The 25,730-nt window shown below is 56.5% G+C and overlaps 1 protein-coding gene across 1 annotated transcript in view; it reads right to left on the reverse strand.

The window, feature by feature from the left end:
- Positions 1–468: 468 nt before the first annotated feature.
- Positions 469–25,730, reverse strand: part of ZCCHC24 (zinc finger CCHC-type containing 24) — a 61,226-nt gene continuing 35,964 nt past the window's right edge. Inside the window, exons 3-4 of the mRNA XM_036265987.1 lie at positions 14,105–14,269; positions 469–4,453 (exon numbers count right to left, since the gene is read on the reverse strand). Of these exons, the coding sequence (XP_036121880.1) occupies positions 4,340–4,453; positions 14,105–14,269 (279 nt within the window). The 3' untranslated portion in view covers positions 469–4,339. The remainder of the gene's footprint in view (positions 4,454–14,104; positions 14,270–25,730) is intronic.

Here is a 25,730-nt window from a genome sequence, read left to right on the forward strand (position 1 = left end):
TGACTTCCCGGGAGACCTCGGCACTTGGCTTTGCTGACTGTGTGATGCCCAGTGTCGGAGGCCCAAACCCCAGCTTTGCGAGAGGGCCAAGTGAGAGCAGGGCCCGCAAGGCCCAGGGCTGCTGGCTCTGAAGAAGATTCACTCCTATATATGGTCACCCGGGAGTCCCATCACTAAGCTAACATGTGACCTAATATGCTGACAATCTCGCCTGGTCTGGGGCCCAACATGGGGAGGGCTCTCACCCTATCTAGAGTGTCCACTTGGGGCAGAGGGGTGGGAGGAGGCAAATCAATGCGGTAAAGACAGGCCAAGGACAAGTTGACCCAGGCCCTAGAGAGCAGAAGGGTGGCCGCAAGTCCCTCTCTTCCCGCTTGACCCCAGAATCTGTGAAAGCATCCAGCTCCCAGTGATGCTCCATGCAAACAAGGAAAGCCATAAGCCTCTCCTGATTTTAAAGTCCTTTAATACAGCATGAAAAGACTATGTTTCTATAGGCAAGCCGTATACAGATTCTCCAGGAATAAGGCACACAACGGAATGCCATCCCAGGGCAACCTTTGGAGAGGCCAGGAGCCTTTCCATCACCCTCCAAGCTGGGCCCCCGGGTTGTTTGTCTTTTTAGCTGGACACACAAGCATTAACAGATACAGACACGGACAGGTCACCCCACGGGAGTGGGAGAGGTCAGACGGTGAGGTTGGCAGCAGAGAGCAACGAGCCTGCTGCCACCAGCCCCTGGGAACGCCTCCCACACTTCAGGGGTAGTTGTTGCACTGGCTACAATGTAGTGATGTTGGGTTAAATATTAATTTAGAATAGATTCAAGTCTATTAGATGCTGGTGGCAGGTGAGGGCTCTGGTTGACAAACCCTACTTCAAAGAGCCCGGGGCCCCGAGCATGGCTCAGATGGCAGACCCAGAGGGCCGTGAAGACCGCCTTTCTTCTGTGCTCCCCCCCGGGGCCCTGGGATCAGGACCCCTTCCCCAGGCCAACGAGCTGGCTGGCCACAGAGGGGCTAGTCACATGCCCCTTCTTCCCCTGGCCCATCTCCTTGCCCCCTACAAAAGTAATAACCATAATAACACAATAATAATACGAAGGTGCGAGAGAATGGATTACAATGCTGTGTTATCCTCAGCCGAAGAGGCTCAAAGGAGTCACCATTCTCTTTTTACTACATACCTAGTGATAGTTTCCCTTAAAAAAGGCAATACTTTCCAAATACACATATGTATAAATACAGGACAGAAACATATTAATAAGTCTAAGCACTTGAATAATATGCTGGCTACTCAATACTGATATCTTCATCCAAGAAAACAACACAGAATAGCAACAATATGGCTTAAATGCAAAGGTGTTTTTTTTTCCTCATCAGAATTATGTACCAACTTCATATAATATTCTATGTAGACAATATTTCCTTCTTAATGTAGTTCAGTTGCATACTTTTTACAGACCAAAGTAGAGTAAAAAAAAAAAAAATCAAACCAAAAAAAACAAAAACCCATAAATATTTTCTTGTAGCTCACCAAGGAGGTCTACAAAATACTTCCAGAAATTTTCGTTTGATATTCTATTGCCCTCCCAAAAAGCTCTAAAGTTTTGAAAATGCCTCTATTTGTTTGTTTTTAATCTCAAAAATCAATTATATTTTTTCTTTTTTCTTTTCTTTTTTTAAAAAGGCCTTCAAATATATACAGATAAAAACCACTGTGAATATTTTTCAAGAGAGGGTAACAAATTCAGTGTCGTGAGAATAACTGGTAACCATGCAGAAATTTTAACATCTAGGATTCTTTTTCCAAAATACACAAACAGTATTTTTCTTAAAAAAAAAAAAAAAGAATTCTGTGTCAAGTATAACTCAAAATAAATACAAATTCACAAGTAGAACTATCGAATACTTCAAATGGGGTAAACACTGTTATCTCCCAGCTAGATCACCAGACCCATCAACTGCAAGCGATTGTCCTTTTGAACACACTACAGCCACACACGCCCTCATCCGGGCTCTCGGGCCCTCTGAGCACTTACTCGCACAGCAGCCTGGACATCAGTGGCTTCTGCTGACCACAGCGAGCTCCCAATTCAGCCAGGGCAGTCCAGGAGGCGTAGTGCAGAGGGGCTGCCTCAGGCAGAGGGCCCAGCCCCCACGGTGGCCAGCTCTGCACAGATGGCATGGACGATGGCTGCCAGCTGGACAAGCCCACTGAAAGGTCACTTTGGGCTGATAACCCATCTCCTGTTGGCCTGCAGAAGGCCCTGGCCTCCAGCAGCCTGGAGCCTAGGTGCTTGCAGGGTATGGGCTTCCCCCACCATCGCAGCCTAGTTGGCAGGCCCCAGGCATCCTGGGCCCACCTCCCACTGTGGGACCAGGTCCCTGGAAGGGCTGAGGCCTGGCCTGGCAGCCGAGAAAAGCACGCTGCCCACCACTGCAAACATTATCTTTAGCCTTGCGCAGCATGACTGACATGGACAGCTTCTCTGCAGGGACAGAGGGCCTTCAGCCGGGCCGACTCCAGCTCACCTTGACGTGGTGGAGACAGCAGGAAACGCTGGCGAGGGCGCCTCGCGGCGTTCCCAGTAGGTGGGAGGGTGTTCGCTTCGCTGCCAGGCACCGCCACTGTGGGCAGGAGGGCGGAGCACTCCGGCTCAGGTAGAGCAAATACCCTGTTTTTAAGTGCTCAGAGGGTATGACCCCCCAAATCTACTGAGCCCCCAGCCTCCAGGACACTCACTCTCTCTCTCGACTCGCTCCCCAGACCCCTGGTTAACACTTCACTCTAAGTCCTCAGTTGTACAAACATTTTCATTTGAAAACAAAAGGCACCGGACACCACTGGGTGTCCTCGAGCCGTGGTAAACACTGAATTTCAGGCCCACTTCGTGGTCTGATTTTTTCCACAGAGGCATAACGTTGGGGCAAAATCAAGTGACTCAGTCCTCCGACCAGTCTCTCCCTGCCCTGGGAGGAAGGAAGGATGGGCCGACCACACAGACAGCCCTCCTCCCAGGGAACAGGGGAGAGGGGACGTGACCCCCCACCTGCCAGGACAGAGTCCTTGACCATGTGAGGAGCCCAGGCCACCCTGCTCCCTTGGGAGGTAGGGCAGTGTTGTCCCCAGTTCACTAATGAGAGGTTCTGCTGCGTGTACTGGGGTTGCCCCATGTGAGGTGGAGGGGATCCTTCTTCACTTTTGCAGGGGTGGGACTGCAGGGGGCGGGGATAACTGGCATCATCTGCCCACTGGCGGTTGGTAGAGTGGGATTCGGACCTGGGGAAGCTCCAGTGAAGCCCTGTGCGCCAGGAGATGCACCCAGCCGGGCTGAGCTCCACATCAGAATCGACAGGGGCTCTCTCCTCTCCAGTGCCACCCTCACTTCACTAGAGGGGAAACTGAAGCCTGAAACGAGAGTCCTCCCCAAGTTCTGTAGTTTGTCACCGGCAGGGCAACATAGGAACCTAGGTCTCCAGCCCACCAGGCCTGTGTCCTTCCTGCCAGAGTGGCTTCCACATGGGCCCTACAGATGCGACCGGGGATGGACCTTGGATGGGCGGTGAGGGAGAAGGGGAGGACACAGGGCTGACAAATCCAAGCAAGTGGGGACAGCATGCGGTGGTGGTGAGGGAGGCGATGCCTGATGTGCTCAGGTCACACCTTGGGAGACTGTCCAACATCCTCTGCCTCCCCGCCCCTGACCTCTGGGTCTTTGAGGAGGGAAATGCCGAACCTGGTGCAATACCACTGACGTCAGAGGCAGTCACGTTTGGGGCTCAAAGTGGGCCAGGGGCAGAGAGGCCACTCCAGCAGCTGCTAGAACAGGTGCCAGCTCGCCATGACTGGGACTTAACCAGGAAAGAAAAACAGGGCTTTCTGAGGGGGGCTCTGCACATGGAGAGGATGGGGAGGCTCTGGGGAGGGGGCAGCGGCCTGGCTGTCTCGGGGAGACAACCCCTACGGGCTTTGGAATTCACAGTACATTTCGTGCACTTGTGGCCAATGCAAGGCTGCTCACCAAAGGGAGTCTTAGAGGAGGTGAGCCTGCAAGGGACCCCAAGGCTTTGTGGGATCCTGTGCATCGACCTCTGCTCGCCCCCATCCCCCCCACGGACCCAGGCCCACCTGTAGAGAGTCCCAGAGACCTGGGCTTTCTGCGGGGCAGCTGGTCAGTAATACTGTTTGTCAACACACATGAGACAAGAACCTAAGACCCCTGTCCAGACCTGCATGCCTGTGAAGACACCCCACACACGGGGACATGCAGCGACGTGGATGAACCCGGGGAGGTGGGTCCCCTCTGGCTGGCAGGAGGTGGCACGGAGCAGGCCGGTCACTGCACTCGCCGGCAGTAGTACCCTAGCACTTTGCACTTCTCGCACAGGTGCTGGGGGTGCTCCTTGCTCTGGTCGGACACGTCCAGGCCATCGGGCTTCTCCAGGGGTCTCTGCAGAGAGGAAAGAGGGAGAGGGCTCAAGGTGAGGAGAGGATGGGGCAGCAAGAAAGACAGGAACACAGAGTGAAGCGGAGAGTGTGAGACAGACATGGGGGTGGAGACAAATACGCGGGGGCCTGGAGAGAGTGTGCTGTGGACACAGAGGTTGTTTCCCAAGGCACCAGGGACCCTCCTGTCTCTTGCTGTCCCCAGAGGTACAGAATGAGGCCTTGGGCTGGGGTTCTACACCAGAGCCTGGGCCTGGACACTACTTGGCTGTTTCCTGGTACTCTCTGAGCAGCCACCGCCCAAAGCCCACAAAAGCCCAGGACAGAGGCAAGACAGGTGCACAGACGTGACCCAGATAAGGAAGGCCAGGCCCAGAGCAAGGGAGACCCCTGCCCACACTTCCTGACTCCCAGCACCCAGCGCTTCCTCTGGCTGCTGTCACTCCCGTGCCTCCTGTGTGGCCTCAGGGCTCCAGGAGAGGTTGAAGACGTGGTCACAGCTCTTCAGGCTTGGGAGAAGCGAGCCCTCAGTCCTGGGAGAGGCGGCAGCGGTACCCTGAATCCCCGCTTCCCAGGCCAAGCAAACCATCTGCCACGCTTGCTGCGTGAGCGCAGAGCATCACTGTTCCCTCCCAGGGACAGAGGCCCAGAGCAGGGAGGTGCCTTGCCACACTCCCAGTGCTGCTCACTCACTGGGAGCCCTCAGGGAGCCTCAGTTTCCACATCTGCAAAGTAGGCCATCATCCTGTCTGCAGGGCACCGGGAGGGCTTGGGTGTCCAGGTGTTTGTGAACTGAGCAGCCTCGGCTCGGCTCTGCCACAGGGGAGCGTCCCTGCTCCCTCCCTGGCTCTCAAAAGCCAGCAAAGTCTTGTCTCCTTGGACAATTCATGGATGCTATTAGGCACGCCTTCTGAGCAGTTCCTTGGCACAGCCCCAACCCAGAACCCCTGCCTGCAGGAGTGTCCCCTGCTCAGATTTGGGGAGATTCAGAGGAAGTTGGTCAGGGCCAGCTGGGACCCATATGCGGGGGGCAGGGGTGGAAGTTCCAGGCTGGTGGTGGGGCAAGGAGTCTCCACACCAGTGACCGTGACCCAGGATGGTCCTGGAAAGACACTGGGGGTGAATGTTGCTCCTGCAATTAGACCACAAGCTGCTCAGAAGAGCGCTGCCTTTTCTGCCCAGCTACGCAGCGCCTGGCCCCAGGTGGCATGCAGAGGGGTTTGGGAATGGAGAGGCAGGGGCTCCAGGAGATAGGTGTAGGGGCTGTGAGGGGCAGGGTTTGGATCCAGGAGGCATAAAGCCCACCCCTGTGCTTCCAGGCCCAAAGCCAACAGGGACGGACTGGAGAAAAAGCAAGAACCTCGGCCTCGGCTCAAGGGGCTTACGGAGGACCGGTTCTCCTGGCCAGAGGATAAGAGACAGGGTTTGGCTCCACAGGGTTGGGCTGGAACAACAGCTCTACTACCCATGAGCTGAGTGACCTTGGGCAAGTCACCTGACCTCTGACCCTCCGTTTCCCCATCTGTAAAAGGGGATGTTCTAACACTTTTCTCAGGAGATTGCTGTTTCAACTCAGTGAAGATCAGGAATTAAAAGACAGAGCATATAGAAGCTATTAATGCTGGTTATTATTGTTGTTGCTGTTGTTATTGTTATGGGGAGGGGAACACCAGCTGGTAGAGAGTCAATAAAAGTCGAAGTCAGGATTCCAAGATGCAAGGCCTAGGAAGGTCACGTCCCTTCCCTCCCAGACATCTCCGCGGACCCACTGCATCCAAGGGCATAGCCTGCAAGCCCGAGGCAGGAGCTCCCTGCAGGCGGGCTCAGCTCACTGGCTCAGCTCACTGCCTGAGCTGGAAGAAGGCTTCCTGATCTTGAACTGACATTTTGGTCCCTGTACCCCCTTTCCGGCCACACAAGGGTCACACAGAAGTCTCCCCTCCCCTGACCAAACCCAGCCTGGTTTCCGCTTCCTTCCTCCCTCTTCATGCTGGCCAGGCCCCCTTCTCTGAACAGGTCTTCCAGGTGGGGCCAGAGAGGCCAGAGTAAGCAGGCCTGACACCCCCTTGCTCCCCACGCTTTATCCTTTGCGAAGTGCTGCCATGTAAGTCATAGCACCTAACCTCACACCCTTCCTGTAAGGGGCAGATTACTCTCTGCCTCCCAGATGAGGAAACTGAGGATCCAAGACATTAGGAGCCCCACCCAGGGGCCTGCAGCTTCACCTTTCTGCCAAGGGCTGGTGGCCACGACCTTTCTCCTCCAGAACCTCAACTTGCCCTTTAGTAACCCGGGTAGGAGGTAAGGAGGTTAATAACATTTGCTGTATGTGTGACAGAGAGAGAACTAAATGAGATGACTGTTGTATTTTATAACCATAAAGAGCTTTGCAAGACTTATTGCTTTGTGACCTTTAGCAAGTCACTTAACCTCTCTGTGCCTCAAATTTCTCCTCTGTAAAACTGGGCTAATAAGAGTACCTATTGGATAGAGCTGTGTGAAGAGTAAACAAACTAATATATGCAAGTTGTTAGAGTAGTGCCTGGCACACAGAAGAGCAAGTGCTGGCCAGGGCCGATGTCACATGTCACTGCTGAGTGTATGTGGCGCTGGGCAGGCTGGGGCCAGGAGCCAGCTGAGCCCTGTAGAACCACCCCTGCCATATCTCCCATCCCCCGCTGTGAGCCTGTCATGCCCCTCCCTGCCCCCTGCATGGGTCCTGGCTCAGCCTGCTTGGGGTGAAGGAGCTGGGGGAAGCTGTCAAGGGGACTCTCCTCCAAGGAGGCAGAACAAGCAGCAGCTGGGACTGATCCCCCAGGGCCATCCCCACCCCTGCAGTGAGGCAAAGCCCCACAGTGTTGTCTTCTGTGGGGGGCAGGGCTGGTGAGGTGCAGGGGCTCAGCTGGAGCCTGACAGAAAACAGATGTGGCAGGGAGGAAGGAGAGGGGAAGAGGAGGGTTCTCAGGAGATGGCTGCCCGGAGGTCAGAGCTCAGGGGGCAGGAGAAATAGAGCAGCCCTCTCCCCCGCGGGGGCCCGGAGGTGGGGGCTCCAAACCCTTCCTCTCAGCTCTTCCAGAGCTCGGGACACCGCCCTCATCCCTAGGCCCAGATTGCAGCCTCCCTGGAAGCAAAGACCCCTGTGAGAGGAGCCTGGGTGGGGCTGGATGACGGGCTCTGGGCCCCAGGCCCCGCGACGCTGGCTGAGTAGCACTGCTCAGGTCCACATCCCCCCTGACGCTGGCTGAGTAGCACTGCTCAGGTCCACATGCCCCCTGACGCTGGCTGAGTAGCAGTGCTCAGGTCCACATGCCCCCTGACGCTGGCTGAGTAGCACTGCTCAGGTCCACATGCCCCCCTGACGCTGGCTGAGTAGCACTGCTCAGGTCCACATCCCCCTGACGCTGGCTGAGTAGCACTGCTCAGGTCCGCATCCCCCCTGACGCTGGCTGAGTAGCACTGCTCAGGTCCGCATCCCCCCTGACGCTGGCTGAGTAGCACTGCTCAGGTCCACATCCCCCCTGACGCTGGCTGAGTAGCACTGCTCAGGTCCACATCCCCCTGACGCTGGCTGAGTAGCACTGCTCAGGCCCACATCCCCCCTGACGCTGGCTGAGTAGCACTGCTCAGGCCCACATCCCCCCTGACGCTGGCTGAGTAGCACTGCTCAGGCCCACATCCCCCCTGACCGGCTGCTGAGTAGCACTGCTCAGGCCCACATCCCCCCTGACGCTGGCTGAGTAGCACTGCTCAGGTCCCCATCCCCCCTGACGCTGGCTGAGTAGCACTGCTCAGTCCACATGCCCCCTGACGCTGGCTGAGTAGCACTGCTCAGGTCCACAATGCCCCCTGACGCTGGCTGAGTAGCAGTGCTCAGGTCCACATGCCCCTGACCGCTGGCTGAGTAGCAGTGCTCAGGTCCACATGCCCCCTGACGCTGGCTGAGTAGCACTGCTCAGGTCCACATCCCCCTGACGCTGGCTGAGTAGCACTGCTCAGGTCCACATGCCCCCTGACGCTGGCTGAGTAGCACTGCTCAGGTCCACATCCCCCTGACGCTGGCTGAGTAGCACTGCTCAGGTCCACATCCCCTGACGCTGCTGAGTAGCATGCTCAGGTCCCATCCCCTGAGCTGGCTGAGTAGCACTGCTCAGGTCCACATGCCCCCTGACGCTGGCTGAGTAGCACTGCTCAGGTCCACATGCCCCCTGACGCTGGCTGAGTAGCACTGCTCAGGTCCGCATCCCCCCTGACGCTGGCTGAGTAGCACTGCTCAGGTCCACATCCCCCTGACGCTGGCTGAGTAGCAGTGCTCAGGTCCACATCCCCCTGACGCTGGCTGAGTAGCACTGCTCAGGCCCACATCCCCCCTGACGCTGGCTGAGTAGCACTGCTCAGGCCCACATCCCCCCTGACGCTGGCTGAGTAGCACTGCTCAGGTCCCCATCCCCCCTGACGCTGGCTGAGTAGCACTGCTCAGGTCCACATGCCCCCTGACGCTGGCTGAGTAGCACTGCTCAGGTCCACATGCCCCCTGACGCTGGCTGAGTAGCAGTGCTCAGGTCCACATGCCCCCTGACGCTGGCTGAGTAGCACTGCTCAGGTCCACATCCCCCCTGACGCTGGCTGAGTAGCACTGCTCAGGTCCACATGCCCCCTGACGCTGGCTGAGTAGCAGTGCTCAGGTCCACATGCCCCCTGACGCTGGCTGAGTAGCAGTGCTCAGGTCCACATGCCCCCTGACGCTGGCTGAGTAGCACTGCTCAGGTCCACATCCCCCCTGACGCTGGCTGAGTAGCACTGCTCAGGTCCACATGCCCCCTGACGCTGGCTGAGTAGCACTGCTCAGGTCCACATCCCCACAGAAGTTGGCTGAGTAGCACTGCTCAGGTCCACATGCCCCCTGACGCTGGCTGAGTAGCACTGCTCAGGTCCACATCCCCCTGGGCTCAGCCTCCGGGCTGCACGCCGCTCGTGCTCGGCAAGCAAGGGCTGAGCCTGGGGGGTGCCGTGCCAGGTGCTCTTGGGAGGTCCTTCCAGGTCGGGCCAGGGAGACTCTGACCCTGAGTACGGAGATGGGGGAAGGGTAGCCAGGGAGGCCGTGTGGGGCAGAGCTTGGCAGGATAGAAACAAGGAAGCAGACTCGGCCTTGCTGGCCTGCGGATGGGGGTACAAGCCCGGATGGGCTGGCATCGAGGAAGGGCTGCTGAGGCAATATAGGGGCAGGGGCTTAGGAGGCTGGAGCCACCGAGGGAAGCTGGGTCCCACCAGCCTTGGGGCACAGGACATGCCTCTTTGTTTAGGTCACAGAGGGTGTGAAAGTCACAAGGACTGAGCCTCCCAGATGCCCAGCACAGACCCAAGCACCTCAGACCCAAGCATCTGAGCTCCTACAGGAACTGGCCCATTCTGACTCCCTGCCCCGCCCGCCACTGTGACTTGTCCTCCCCAATTCCCTCATCCCCACCTAAGCTACTCATCTGCCCCCTGCAGCCCCAAACTTGATCTCTCTTCTCTGCTAACCTTGGGTAAGTCATTTACATCCCTTGCCTCAGTTTGCTCCTCTGTAAAATGGGGACATAATAGAGCTGACCTCATGAGGTGGCTGAGAGGTACAGTACTCAGAGGGTGCCTGGCTACTGCTCACTGCTGTCTTGATCTTCCCCAAACTGCCCTCTCCTGCCACTGGAATCCACCTGGGCCCCTCCTGCCTAGGACACGCGGGACTTTGGTCCAGCACATGGGTCCAGAGGACGGTCTGTGCTTCAGGACCGGCTCCTGGCAGTTCAGCTGATGTCTTCAAACAAGGGCAGGTTCAACTCTGAGGCACCGCTTCCACCTGGGGACCCGGGAGGCCGTCGGGCATCTCGGGGCCACGCTTGTCCTCCCTGTGAAATGGGGATGAGCAGAGACAGGAGGGGGGCAGAGCACAGAAGGGGCACAGGGGCTTGGCAGATGGCCCCTGCAGGGCGACCTGCCTGAGGTTCGAGCCAGGATGCCAGCTGCTAACACTTTCTGACTGAATTCTGCTCTGTCGGGAAGGAAGCTCGGCACACGGAGCAGCCCTCGCCCTCCGCCTTCCTGCACAGACCTGACGAGTCCCCCACGAAGAGTGTCCCGTGAGGGGAAGAAGGAACCCTCTGAACAGCACCAGCCATGTCCAAGGGCTGGGAGAACAGAGTTCAACCCAACGGGTGAGCGTGCTGACCATCGGACATAGTGGGCTGGTGTTTGGGGCGGGGTCCCAGGCCTGGGCAGGAATCACCAGGAAGAGCTCAGGAACCCGGACTGAGCCCCTTTAGATGCCCACCCCGACTCCATCCCCGGACATGCTCCTCGTGCCCCGCCTGCTGGGTCATCGGGCCTGTCTTGGCACTCCAGGGCCTTGGCCTCTCCCTCAGTGCCGCTGGGACGTGGGCCAGACCCTCGTCTGCTGGGCTGCCATGGCCAGTTTCCAGTCTGTGTGCCTGCGTGTGACAGTGGGTGATGGGAACCATGAAACCTTTGGGGTGGGGGACAGAGAGTCTGCAAACAGGAAATGGAGGCCGGCACCAGGGTCATTAAGTCACAGAACGTTCAGCCACGAGATCCTTTGGTCACTCTTCTAGCAGGACAGGGACCAGATCTCTGCCATGGCCTCCGACCAGCTGAGGCAGCCCTCCCCACGCTCTGTGCGGGCCCTGTCCCCTGCTTTGCGCGTGGTGTTCCCTCTCCGGCAGTGCCCCATCTCTGCCAGTGCCCCCCAGCCCGAGTCCACGACCCTCATTCCCCATCGGAGCTCAGCCGGGCGTCACTGACTCAGGGGAGCCCCCCCCAGGGCTCCCAGTGCCCCCGTCTCTGCCCCTGCTGCCCTTTCCCTCAGGTGGCCGCCTTCACCTCCTGCTGCCTCCATTTTTCTTGGCCACTCAACTTACACGGGAAGACTCCCCGTCCCTGGCTCCTCAGTGCCCCACTGCCTCATCAATAGTGACCTTCTTTCCTACCATCCCCTGCGCTGGGTCCTCCTTAGAAACTCCTGTCCAGCTCCCTGGCTCCCTGACCTCCCCACCCAGTCCCGGCCCCATCCAGGGCCCTTTAGGCTTCCCTCTGCCATTGAGGCTGACACCCAAGACCATGCGTTACCACATTGTCTAAATATACCCAAGTCTTCGACCTTCTTTCCTCAGAAATGCTCCCCCCGGGCAAACCTCTGCCCTGGTAACCCTGCTCCCCTCTCCTGGCCCCTCTGCCCAGTGAGCGCAGGTGGAGGAAGTCACAGAACTGGGCTGGTGGCTTTGTTTACAGTGATGACCCAAACCTCCCCTGGGCTGGCAGTCCAGCAGGCTCTGGTAGGCTCACTTCCTCCATCGCTTGTCCTTCCTCAAGCCCACCACACTCCTCCTCACCGAGACTCTTAGCTGGAAATCTCCTGTCCCATTTTACCGAGAACACAGAAGCCGTGGGAGGAGGTTCTCTGCGCCATCAAACCCAGCAAGCTTCCTAATCCCCCCTCCCCCCTGTGCCAATGGCTACACCACCTCTTGCCCCAGCATCATGCTTCCTTCTGGATCATTCTCACTTGCCTGGAATGTGCTCCAGGCTCTCCGTCTCCGAAACAGCCACCCCCATGCCGCCTTCCCAACTCCAGTTACTGTCAGATGTGTCTGCTTCTCTCCACAATCAAACCTCCTCAAGAGAGTGGACAAAGGTGTTCCCTCTGCAGGTTGGCCCAAGATGCCACCTCTGTCATGGCTCCAGGGATGCCACCGCCAGCAGGTCCCTGGGACGGATATCCCCAGTCTGCCTTCACCTGACCTGCAGGGCATCGGCTCTAATGGTTCTCAAACAGCTTCGCTCAGCGGTGCTCCTGTGAAAGGCAGGCCCATGAAGCTTGAGGACCACCTCCTCGCGGCTGGGTCTCAAGGGCACTCCTCCATGGTCGTTATACCTGACATCTTAGTACCAACTGCCACCTGTCCCCTCGCACGACGCTCCCCTGACCTCCGGGGCTCCATGCTCCCTGGCTCTTTCTCCCTGCCGGTCCTTCTCCTCCATCTGACCTCCGAATTGCTGGGATCTCTACATATGGCCTGGGAAAGGCTTCTCCACTCTGTCCGTATCCTGCAGAAAACCCCAGCCAGGCCCTAAGTACCTTTAGGTCAGATACCCAGTTATGCAGAAACTGCCCTGACTTCTCATCTGCGCTTCAGGACCCCACGGCCTTCTCGATGCCTTGGGTCTGCAGGAGCATCTCAAAGGTGGCACGTGTATTAGAGAACTCTTGCTCTGATCTGAAACACCTGTGCCCCACCCCGCCCCGCCCACAGCCAGGCTGCTCACCTAGGTGCTCAAGCCCCAAGTAGGATTGTTCTGGATTCCTGTCCCTCCCACACCTGCCATATCCAATCGGTGACACTTTGTGTTGAATCCAGAGCCACCGTCTTAATTCTGACCCCTTCCAGCTCACATGGGACTGTGGCCACAGCTTTCCCACTGGTTTACCCATTTTCAATCTCTCAGCTCCCTCCCCACCCCAAAACTAATCAGCACACACAACCAGAGTAATCGTCTCCCGTGAAGCAGAAAGCCTGTTGCTCAGGAGTCTCCCATTGCGGCCCCCGAGGCTCTGGGGAGCGCCGTTCAGCTCTTCGCCCTCTCCTCTCCCTGTGCTCTTCCTCCCCGTCACTGAGCTTTGGGCCTGGAGCACCCTAAGGCCTCATGGTGTCAGGGCATTTGCACCTGCTAACCCTCCCCTCTTCCCGGGACGGCTGCCCTCGACCCGTGAAGGATCTAGCTTCCTCTCCTCCTCAGGTCCCAGAGAAAACGCCCCCTCCTCCTCGCCCGTGCAGTGGGTAGGTCCTCCCTGGGTCAGCTGCTTCCACCCCTTCCCGCCAGGGCAGGCCCATGGGTGCCGCGGCCACCAGCCCTGTGACAGGACCTGGCACAGCAGCTGCCGCGTATACATGAGTCAGCTGGAGGAATAAATGAACAAAACGCATGTTTTCTGCAGCATCCTGCTGCCCTCACATCCTTCTCTGTCTCACAGCAGCACCTCAGTTCATAACTTTCAAAGTTCACCAGGGGTCTGCAGTCTCAGGGTCTTGGTACATTGCCTCTTTATCCTCCTCCCCTTCCCAGGGCAACAGGCGCTCTCTCACCCCCACTCAGATGACACAAGGAAAGAAAGAAAGTTAATTCGGAGGCATCTGGTCTCATCCTTGTCTTAAGAAGGAGCCTAATAGGGGACACAGTCACCCTCCCTCAGCCCTGCAGAGAACCGCACACCAGCCTCTGGGGGGCTCACCGCCCACCTGCTTGTGCGGGTACCCGCCGGCCCCCCCCTCACCGCTCACCTGCTTGTGCGGGTACCTGCCGGCCCCCACCACCGCTCACCTGCTTGTGCGGGTACCCGCCGGCCCCCCCCACCGCTCACCTGCTTGTGCGGGTACCCGCCGGCCCCCCCCACCGCTCACCTGCTTGTGCGGGTACCCGCCGGCCCCCCCCTCACCGCTCACCTGCTTGTGCGGGTACCCGCCGGCCCCCCCCCACCGCTCACCTGCTTGTGCGGGTACCCGCCGGCCCCCCCCCCCACCGCTCACCTGCTTGTGCGGGTACCCGCCGGCCCCCCCCACCGCTCACCTGCTTGTGCGGGTACCCGCCGGCCCCCCCCACCGCTCACCTGCTTGTGCGGGTACACGTTGATGTGACACTTGATGCACTCCTGCCCCATGTTGGCCCAGGAGTTCCCGCTCATCCATTTTCTTTTGCACTTGGGACACTTGTACTCGCCGAAGCAGCGCTTTTTGCCCTGATATGGGGTCAGACCCTCGCCTTTGGGGCGTGCCTAGAGAACAGAAAGCAAACACAGGGGTTTAGGGTCCACCGAGCCAAATGCTGCCCCTTAGGGCCCCCACAGTGTCCCTCTTCAGGTCTCATACCCCATGTCCCCATGTGCAAGCACTCTGTCTCCAATCCAGAGAACACCAGGGTCACCCCTAGAGCACATACCGGAATCCAAGGCTGGGCCCCGAAGAACAGAGGAGGTGGGGAAGGCTGCACATCTTTTTCAGATTTAAGGGAGCAAAGCACTCGATGGTGGCTCAGAGTTATTTCTTTAACTCAGATGTCACACGCTCCTGCACCCGTACACCCATGCTGGCCGCCCGCACAGCGGTGTGGTTTGAATGGGTATTGAAGAGCCCCGCCAGTGTGGCTCAGTGGATCCAGCGTCGTCCCATGGACTGAGAGCTCTGGGTTTGATTATCAATCAGGGCACGTGCCTGGGTTGCAGGCTCGATCCCCAGTAGGGGGCGTGTAGGAGGCAGCTGATTGATGTTTTTCACATCGATGTCTCTCTCTCTCTCCCATCCTCTCTCTCTAAAAAATCAATAAAACACATTTAAAATAAATAAACAAACAGATATTGAAGAGGCCACGTGGACACCGTCCAGCCTGGGTCACACGCGGTGGACGCAGGCTGACCCACACTGCTCCAGCCCCCAGCTCCCTCCCTGGAGGCAGTCACACTTCCTTTATGTTCACCACCGGAAGACACTGCACTCACAGACATGGCACATACGTACACACATGCTCTCTTTCCCTCACTCACGTAGAAGCAGTATGCTGGTCTGTATAAATGCTTTTACCTAATAATGTATCTTGGACACATATATGTAAGATACATTTAATAAAATATGCTTTCCCCACATCAGGACAGACAGAGCTATGTCTAACGGTCGTACAGTCTTCGCATACATGCAGGTCGTATTTGAAGTCGCTGTTACAGAGAATCTGGGTGGTTCCCACTCTCCCACTATTCCAGACTATGCTCCAGTGAACAACAGTGTGTGTGCGCGTGTGCGTGCATGTGTGTGTGTGCATGTGTGTGTGTGTGTGCGAAGAGAGAAAGAGAGAGCATTTATGGGATAAATTCCTAGAAATAAAATTGGTATGTGCACTTAAATTTTTTAAGCTAGTGACAAATCGCCCCTGCCCTCTCCCCCAGGTATACCAACTTAACACCCCATGCCCTCAGCAGCAGCTTTCAGCGTTGCCGATCTAAGAAGCAGAAAATCTCAGAGTAACTTTAACGTGTATGTCTTCTAGTCTTTGCGAGAGATATGCCCCATGCGCTTAAGAACCATCTACATGTCCTTGTGAACAGTTAGTTCAAATCCTTTGTAAATATTTTTTCCCTACTGGGGTTTGGTATTTTTCTCAGTGATTTGTAACTACAGTTTACTTTTTTTTTTTTTTATCCTCACCCGAGGACATTTTTCCATTTTTTGTTCAGGTAGAGTGGGAGGGAGAGAGAGGAACAGAGAGAGATAGAGAGAAACATCGATGTGAAGGGACACATCGAGTGGCTGCCACCCGCACAACCAACCAGGGCCGGGGACAAACTGCAACCGAGGTCTGCGCCCTTAGCAGGAACCGAACCTGGGTCTCTCAGGACCGCAGGCCGACGCTCTAACCGCTGAGCCAAACCGGCCAGGGCTACAGTTTACATACAGTTTTCTCCTACATAGTGTTCTTGTAAATAGCTTTATTGAGATATAATTCTACATTTTAACCATTTAAGGTGTACAATTCAATGTTTTTTTAATATATTCACAGAGTTATACAACCATCACTATAATCTAATTTTAAAACATTTTTGTCACTTGCGAAGAAACCCTGTAGCCAATAACAGAATTAGCACTCGCTCCCCATCCTACCCCACCTCCCCACTCCACTCAGGCCTAGGTCCCACTAACCTACTCTCAGACTCTAAAGATTGCCCTATTCCAAATGTTTCACATAAGTGGGGTCCTTCTGTGCCTGACTTCTGTATTTAGTGTGATGTTTTTAAGGGTCATCCACTGTAGCATGTATCAGCACTTCATTCATTTCCGTTGCTGTGAACATCCTTGTACCAGCTCCATAGTGTTTTATAAAGTGGAATTAGTTGCCCCAATATTTAAAAATGAGAGATTTCACCCTGGCCAGTTTGGCTCAGCGGTCAGAGTGTCGGCCTGCAGTCCAGAGAGAACCAGATTTGGTTCCCGCTAAGGGCGCGTACCTCGGTTACAGTTTGTCCCCGGCCCTGGTTGGTCGTGTGGGTGGCAGCCACTCGATGTGTCCCTTTCACATCGATGTTTCTCTCTCTCTCTCTTCCTCTCTCTCCCTCCCACTCTATCTGAACAAAAAAATGGAAAAAAATGTCCTCGGGTGATGATTAAAATAATAAAATAAAATGAAAACGAGAGATTTCACATAGAAATATGACCACATTGGCCCAGAATTCGCATGGTGTCCATCAGCTGAAGCTGCCCAGCAGCCACCCCCTCAGGCCAACACCACCTCTGCTCTGACAAGCTGCCTCCTGCGCTGTGTCGCCTCCCTGGCACGTGCAGGCTTTGCGTTTGAGACAGGTTTAAACTCAGGTTGTGCACGGTGACTGTGCACCTGTGGTTTCTGGACCAGCCTCAGCAGCATTCCCTAGGAGCTTGTGAGAAATGCAAAATCGCAGGCTCCACCTTGGAGCTACTGACTCAGAATCTACATTCTGACAAGTGGCCTAGGGGATTCACAGGCCATCGAGCTTAAGAAGCACTGGGCTGTGAGACGATGTTTCCATAGTGATGTTTGCCTGGGTAATTGCCCATTTATAAAGTAGTGCACAAAGGTTAAGTGCACAGACTCTGGATCCAAATCCTAGCTTCATAATCTTGAGCAAGTTATTTCACAAGGATAACGATAGGAGCTGCCACATAAGTGCGCTCTCAGGATTAAATGAGATAATACATGTGAAACACTTAAAGCTGCGCAAGCCTCTTGGCTTCCTCATAGGCACTAAGGGTGATGAGGAAGGGCCTGCACCCAGGGCTGTTGGAAGAATGGGTGCATCCACGCACAGGAAAGTCTCAGCCAGGTGGTCGAACATTGCGAGCGCTCAGTCACCGTCAGCGATTTCAGTGTGATTCTCTCCTGGGCCTTGCGCAGGGAGAGGGAGCAGACACATTCCAGGGGATGAGGAGGCTAGGGCTGAGACCAATAGGTGCAAATCATAAGAGGGAAGTTCCAAAGACGGGAAGGAGGCCCAGGGGGAAGTGAGCTCGCTCCTAGGCTGTGGTGGAGGAGGGAGTGAAAGGGGAGCAGCATTAGTGTCTTCACCTTCGGGGATTCTCGGGTGGGAACTCAGACAGAAGAGGCTGCGTTCTGCTGCCCGGACAAAGGGAGAAACGAAGATAGCAGACCTTTGTGAAGCACTGCGTGTGCCTGGCTTTATACTTCACATCCTGGCAGGCCCCCATTCCCTTCTTCCCATAACCATGTGGGGCAGGGAATATCATCAACCCATTTACCAGATGGTGCAACTGAGGCCCAGGGAAGGATCAAGACTTGCCAAGGAGTTTCCAGTGTGTGAAGAGCAGGAGGCTAGACCCAGGGGGCTTTTCCACAAGGTTATACTTGGCTCACTTTTTCCGTCATCCCCAAGTGGGTCTCCATCATGAAGTTGAGGCCTGTGCTCAAGCGGAGAAATTCACCAGGCTCAGGGCCTCCAGCTCGGCCCAGCGCAGTGGCGTTGCTCTCCTGCAGGTCAGAGCAGAGACATGGCCTGGCAGGCAGGGTGATTGAGGCAAGAGCTGCTTCCTGGAAGGGCTCAGTCCCAACATTGTTTATGCTTACAGACAGGGCAGGGCCAAGGGGAGCAGGCATTTTTGACAGAACAAAGGCTGCTCTGCCCCCTGTGCCGTCTCCCAGCCTCCTCCCAGAAAGGCATGGCCTCGTCTCATAAACTTCAGCATGAAGCAAACGGTTACTGCTGACGGCTCTGCAGGGGCCGCCACCCGCCTCAGCTGGGAAGGATGCCAGGTCCAACCAGGCTGTCCTGACCCAGGCCCTGACACATAGCCCTCTGGGGAATCAGATCTGCAAGGAGCCTGGGCAAACTCTCTGGGGCTCAGAAACCACCTCTGCTGGCATGGACAAACCCTCTAGGGACCAGAGAATCAAAGGACTTGCTCAAGGACACATAGCAAATCAGGGACTGAGCTGGGAGGAGGGACTGGGTCCCCTGATCTCCAAAGCAGGGCTAGAATTGCTGTGAGGGGCGGCCTGGAAAGTGGGAGGTGGCAGCTGGCGTGGGAATAGGAAAGAGGCCCTGTGCCAAGGAACAGTGAAAGCAGAGCTGGGTGGGGGGTGGGAGGAGCCATCCAGGCAAGCCAGCATCTTGGGAAGAGATGCAGATGATGCTGACACCATCTGGACTCTTCTTCAGAGTTTTCTTTCCACCAACTCATGAGATTTCTGGCCACTGGCTCTAAGGTGGTGAGCTCCCTGTCACTGGGGGTATGTAAGCAGAAGCTGGGTGAGCAACTAACTACCAAGGAGGTTGCCAAGGCAGTTGGACCTGGTAATTCTGAGGGCACTTCCAACTCTTGTTGCTGGTGAAGGCCACTGGGCAGGTGGGAGAGGGGCAGTCTCAGATGCTGCAGGGTTAAGGGTTGAACAGGTACACTTCCTACTGTATTTCTTAGTACAACTCGGCACTAAGCCTTCAAACAGTAAAAAAAAAAAGAGCATTCCTTCCCCTCAGCAGATCTATTTCTGAGCAACCATCCTGAAAATGGTACACGATGTGGACCGAAGAAAGGGCTGTTCTGGGGTATTCGTCATGGCATTGTTTATGACAGTGAAAAACTGGAACAAGCTCAGCATTCGACACTGACGCTCTGGTTCCCTCGATGATGTTACACCCATTGGATGGATGACAACAGAGCCATTAAAATATTTATGAGGATTTTTTAAGGGTTTGGGAAAATGCTTATAAAGAAAGCAGGATAAACGATCAAATATAGACTGTTTTCAGAGTAATACTGTAAAAAAGAAAAACTGTGCAAGAAAAGGGCTGGCAGGAAATCAGCCAGAAGGGCTCAGAGGTTGCCTCCAGGAGTCAGCATACTCTGTTCTAATTAATGAGCTGTCTTTAATGAGTAGATATGACTTTGATGGAGAAGATGATAGTTCATTAGTTGACTCCCTGGCCTGCAGGCTCTGCCTGCCCACAAGGGGGCGCCCTGCACTTTCCCAACAGAGATGGTGGCTCTGTTCATATCTTTCCCCCATTTTGCCCCTGCAGGTGTGGACACTGGGACCTGGGTTCAGGGTACTGGTGATCTCTGGCTGCTGGTTCTGTTGGACTGTGTTCATGTTCAAAAGCTGCCCTGCCCCCAGCCATGAAGTAGATTTCCTACCTCCTGGATCCCATCTGCTCCCTCAATTTTTAAAAAAACTATATTTTTATTGATTTGAGAGAGAGAGAGAGAGAAATAAAGAGGGAGAGAGAGAAACATCCATGTGAAAGAGAAACATTCATCGGCTGCCTCCTGCATGCCCACTCCTGGGGATGGAGCCTGCAACCCAGGCATGTGCCCTGATCGGGAATCGAACCAGCAACCTTCTGGTACATGGTTCAAAGCTCAACTAACTGAACCACACTGGCCAGGACTGCTCCCTAGATTTTGAGGACAGCCAGAGAAGTATCCACACCTGTCACAGAACATAAGAGCCTAACTGGTAACTCTGCCCATGAATGTCCCTGCCCCTGCTTTCCAAAGTCCCATCAGGACTGAGTCAGCTCTTAGGGGGAAGCATGCTCTCCTCTTGGCCCCTTTCAGAGTGAGTCTCTTTTGCAGGGAGATGATATTGTCACCTTTGGTAGCTTGAGGCTCCCCCAGGGTCCCTGGGCTCGGGAGGGGCAGCACAATGGGCTGCTGCAGACCTGCAGCCATGCCCTGCACATCATGATCCAGCCAGTTCTACCCTAGGATGCACAGAATCTGCTCTTCGGATACTGGGTTCCGGTTCCGGCCGTGGGCCTCAGCAGCGGCCTCATCCTAGCCCTGGACACACCGCCCAAGCTCTGGGACAGACAAATAGCCACAAGAAGTAGGTGTCTAGTCAAGGCCAGACCTTCTTTGAGCCAAATAAGATTAGTCCCAGGCTTCAGATGAGAACACTGAGGCATGATGAGGTTAAGTGACTTGCCCAAGGCTACACCACCTGCAAGTGACAGTCTGGATTTGAACCCAGGCCGTCTGACTCAAGCCCACTCTCAATTGCCCAGTATTGTGCAAAGGATCACACAAAGATGAGGAACCGCCCAGCCTGGGTGATGAGAAATAGGGAAGGGTTGACACTGTAATGGGTGCTGGCATGCTGGGTGGCCTTGGAGGCACCCCTTCCCCTCTCTGGGCCTCAGTTTCCCCATCTCCAGAACGAGGGTGGCACTGACCGCTGGGCAGGGTCACTTTCCTCCTGGGATCCTGAGGTCATCTTGTGCCCGGCAGCCCCGTGGTGGCTCCCCACCTCTGCCATGGAGCTCTGGGCCAGCCCCACAGTACATCCAGCTGAGAGGCACTGGCTGGAGCCAGGGAGCAGGGGGAGGAAATAAGGAACAGATGGCTCCTCACTGGCTCTCTGTCCCGCCGGTCTGCCTGCTCTCCTGCAGCTGGGCCACTGAGGTGGTCCTGGCCAAAGGAGACAGGAAGAGCCCTGGGTCTCAGGAGTGTGATTCTTTCCTGCAGATGAGGACACGTAGGCTGAGAGGCAGGGGTGTCTGGCCCACAGGCCCAGGACTCTTGGCACATCCTTGAAAGCCCTTCCTAGAAAGTCCAAGAGGGTTCTGGGGACCCTTTCTGAAGGCCAGGGCCCTCCCTGGGAGAGGCAGTGCCCTTCTCTCTTTCGAGGGAACATGGATCTTTGTGAGCCCCCTTCTCAGCCCACAGGTGCTCCTCTGCCCTCCCTGCTGTGTCTCTCCCAGCCCAGGCCAGTGGGGAGGACACAGAGTGTGGCCAGAGACCCAGGTTTGGGTCCTGGCTGTCTCATACCCACCCGTCTTCGAGCCTCAGTTTCTCCATCTGCCAAGTGAGGGCTGTTCTAGAGGAGCTGGGACACTGACCTTTAATGGGCACTTACTATGAGCCACCCACTCCCCAATCTGTCACTCACAGTCCCTGCATCTGCTGGGAATAAACGGAGGCCCGAGGAGCCAGGCAGCCCGCATGGCCCCACAGCCGTGGAGCCAAGGTTTGAACCCGATCTGCTGACTCCAAAGCGATCTGCTGACTTCCCACCTCGCGCATGGCCTCGCCACGAACTGGCTGCTCCTAGAATGCAACCCACCTCTGCCCTCCGACCCCTGGTCACCACCTCAGCTATTCCTTCCTTCAACTAAGATTTATGAAGCACCCACGAGGCTGTGGAACATTCCAGGAATATGGAAGGAAAAATGACAGAAATGAGGAATGCCCTCAGGCTCTGGGGCCTTCCAAAGGGCCAGTCCTCTGACCCTTCACCAGCCGCTGCCCATGCCAGTCATGGACACCAGTGGTCACACTCCACACCCAAGACCAAGTCAGGCTCACACCTGCAGAAACACTTTTGGATCCACAACCTTAGGCAAAGGCCACTCCTTGCTCAGCCCTCCTGAGTGACAGTCATGGGGCCAACGTGGGACACAGAATGATCGCCGATCCATGCAACAGCCCCATGACATGAGCACTCTTTTTTTTTTTATCCTCACCCGAGGACATTTTTTTTTTTTGATATTTTGTTCAGATAGAGTGGGAGGGGGAGAGAGATGGGAAGGGGAGAGAGAGAGAGAAACATCGATGTGAAAGGGACACATTGAATGGTTGCCACCCACACGACCCAACCAGGGCCGGGGAGAAACTGCAACCGAGGTACATGCCCTTAGCGGGAACCGAACCCGGGTCTCTCCAGACCGCAGGCCGACGCTCCAACCGCTGAGCCAAACCGGCCAGGGTGAAATGAGCACTCTTAACCCTAATAGCAGATGAGGAAACTGAGGCCTGGGACAGGGGCAATGACTTGTCTGAAGTCATAATCAGTAAGCAGTGGGGCCAGTTTCTGAGCTCAAGTCTGTTCAGTGCCAAAACCCTCGCTTTTCCTTCTCGTGGGCTCTGTGGCACTGTTTGAAGGATACTCCAAAGACTCCTACACTCAAGTGTCCACAAATGTGGCCTCGGGAGGTGGGCAGGAGGGCTGCCTCGGCCTCTGCAGCCTGGCCCAGGCAGCTGCAGACCCCACCGAGCCCCCAGAGGAAGGCGATCCAAGGACAGGTGGGCTGGGCCGCGAGGCCTGCGGGCTGCTGGGAGGAAGGAAGGACACTGCAAGAGGCCACCCTGGGCTTCCTCCGGAGCCTCAAGGGCCCCCTTGTCTGAGCACAGGCAGCCCCGCGCCTGCCCGGACCCCCTCCCCTCTTCTGGGTTCCTGCCGCAGCCCAGCACAGGCCCAGAAGGCCCCGCCTCCTCGGCACCCTCCCACCCGGTTCCCAGGCCAAAGCTGCGGCAGAAATGCCATCCTGACTCCACAACACTGGGTCTGTCAGAGCGCAGGGACAATGGAGGCTTTCACAGTGCCAGGAAAAGGTCTCAGGAAAGCCCGGGGAGGGGGCTCAGAGTGGGGGCGTGGAGAGGAGGAGAAGGGCCAGTTAGAAGGAAGAAAACAAGGGAGACCGAGAGGCAGAGGACATCAGGATTAGGGACGGGGTGGGGGTAGGGCGGGTGAGAGCCAAGGGCATGAGCGAGACCGAGGACAGTGTGGCGAGGCTGGCTGCCCGCTGTGGCAGGGCAGGGGAGACCAGTGGGGATGGACCGAATGGGCACAGGTTGAAACCACAGGGGTCAATAAGCCCTTCCAGGACCCAGAGGGGTGCAGAGACCCCAGCACCCCCATGAGTGTCAAGCACAGTGTCCATGGCTCTGAGAAACCCAGAAGTCAAAAGGAAGCCCTCTCCAAACCCTGCCCCAGGATAGGCAATTGGAAGTTCTCTCAGGCAAAACTTTTTGGAAAGCAAAGACCTTTTAATCACATGGACAGCCACTCCCTAAGTTATCTGTTTCCTGCCTCTGGCTTTCCTCCATTAGCAAACCACACAGATCCGAGCTGAGGGGCGGGAGGGGAAGAGGGGCCAGTCCAAAGCGGGGGGAAAACATCCGAATCACAGTGACTGCAAAATGCCTGGGTTTCCTCCCCTTCTGTGGCTACAGAGACCGCATTGCCAGTCGGCTACTGCCTGGGGGTGTGTGTGTGTGTGTAAGAGTAGCAGCCACTCTGGGTTGGCAGACAGCTGGATGCTCCTTGGAGTCTGAACACCATCTGTTGTCCTGAGTGGGTTTCCAGGTCCGTTAGCCTCTTCTGATTTCAGCCCTGCTGCAGCCATGACCCCAGGCAGCCAGGCAGAATCTACCTAGGTCCTTAGTGACTATTTCAGGCTGAGGGTCCCTATCATCCACAGGACTGAGGCAAACACTCAGGGCTTTGGGGCCCCTTCCCCATCCAGCCCCGCTAATCTGCTAATAGTCGCTGCTACTCTCCTACAAAACATACACGCAGACCACACGACCAGTTCCTGCAGAGGCCGCATCTCGCCCCACGCCCTTCCTTTGCCTTCGCTGTTCCCTCTGCCTAAACATTTCTCCGGTGGCGAATGGCCATGAGGCTTCGAGGCGAGCTCCAAGGGCTTCCCAATCCCAGACAGGATTCACTGCTCTTCGGGCGCTCACCCCACCTCTGCGCCCCGGCCTCACGCGCTAGCTGAGAACCCTTCTGCCGCCTCCCCAGAGAAGGTTTGGCTCCCCAAACTCCCAGGGGGCTTTGTGGTCTGCACTACTCACTTGGCTTCAGGTCGCGTCCTGCCCTGACCCGGCCTCTGCATGCAGGGATTCCATCCCCAAGTTGACGACGTCCACAAACTGCTGTTTCTACGCTCGTTTCCCACCAGCCTGGAGGCGTGCTGTGGCCACACCAGACTGTCCCTATTTCCTGCTACCCTCTGGAGGCCTCAGAGCACCTCGGTAGCTGGAGGGGACATAGGTGGGCAGTGCCATGATGGGCGAGGTGTGCAGGCCAGGACACGCATGCAGGTGGTGATGCTGGTCCCTGGCTCTGCCTCTGAGGCCATCCCAAGTGAGGCTTGGTCAGACGTGACCTGGCTAGATGTGGCCATGACCAGCCCAGCCCTACCTGGCTGGAGGGAGGCTCTGCACAGCTCCTGGGGGCGGGGCTGGGGCACCTGGAGTGAGACCCGGGTGTGAGGGCCACAGCCCAGGAAGAGGGGACAGGAGAACTCAGCTCAGAATAGCAGTGGGGGAGGGTGTGGAGAGTGGCTAAGGGCCAGAAGGGAAATCTGATCTGCCTGGCCAGTGAAATGCTGAAGTCAGCAGTTTGGGGCCACTCTGGCAGGAGCGGGCGGGGGCTGGGAGGCTGCAGGCCTGATTCCGGCTTGGTCCCTGTTCTCGCACAACCCCTCCTCCTCTGGGCCTCGATCTCCTCACCTGGCCACTGAGGACAGGGAGAAGCAAGCTGTCTGTCTCGGAGAACTTCAGCGGTGAGTGCTGGGGACCCCAACAGCCATAGACACGACACTGTGTGTCATGCACCTGCCTTGTAGGTAGCTTCCTTGTGACCCCAATTCCAGATGAGAAAACAGAGGCTCAGAGAAGTTAAGTTATCTGCCTAAGGTCACAAAGCAAGTACATGGCAGGGCTTGAGCCCCGGCTTTGTGTCTGTGGGCGGATACCTGCATTGCTGAGTGAGGCCCAGGAGGCTGTGGATGGTCTAAGGTCACCTGTGCAACTGTAACGGGGCAGGGGGTAAGAGGTTCTCGGGAGCCAGTCCAGGCATCTGCCAGCTTTCATCATCATTCCACAGTCTCAGTGGTGCTGGAGACCCGAGAGGGGGCACGGGAGGGAGGGTGTGCGTGAGCAGGCACGCTTGTGCGCGCGCGAGCCTCTCCCTGCACGGCAGGGCGTCAGGAGCAGCAGACTTCCCATGCTCCTCCCCGTGGGGTGGGGGGAGTCCAGCAGTTAGGAGCTGCTCGGGTGGGACTTTCCAGGGGGTCGCAGGGAGGAAGCAAACATGACATTTTCCACCCCCACAGCAGGCTGCAGCTGACCTTCTTTCTTCACCCAGGGACTGAAAAAGTCTGAAGAACTGTCCCTTCCACACTGGTCCCAAGGGCAAGGGTGCCCAGTGTGGCTCTGTGGGAGGCAGGATGATGGAGCCATCTGGGTGCCCCAGATATTCCATTCCCCTCCCTGGGCCCCGGTTCCCAGCGGTGAGGGTTTCGCAGCTGTTGCATGACATCCGCCTGCCATTCCATTCTCACGGTAACTACTACAGATGAGGAATCCAAAGCACAGAGAGGTTAGGAGATTTGCCCGAGGTCACACAGCCAGAAAGTAGCAGAGCTGGGATCCAAACCCAGGCCTGGCTGACTCCCACAGCACCATATG

Source organism: Molossus molossus, unplaced genomic scaffold, assembly GCF_014108415.1.
Source record: "Molossus molossus isolate mMolMol1 unplaced genomic scaffold, mMolMol1.p scaffold_m16_p_17, whole genome shotgun sequence".
NCBI lineage: Eukaryota > Metazoa > Chordata > Mammalia > Chiroptera > Molossidae > Molossus > Molossus molossus.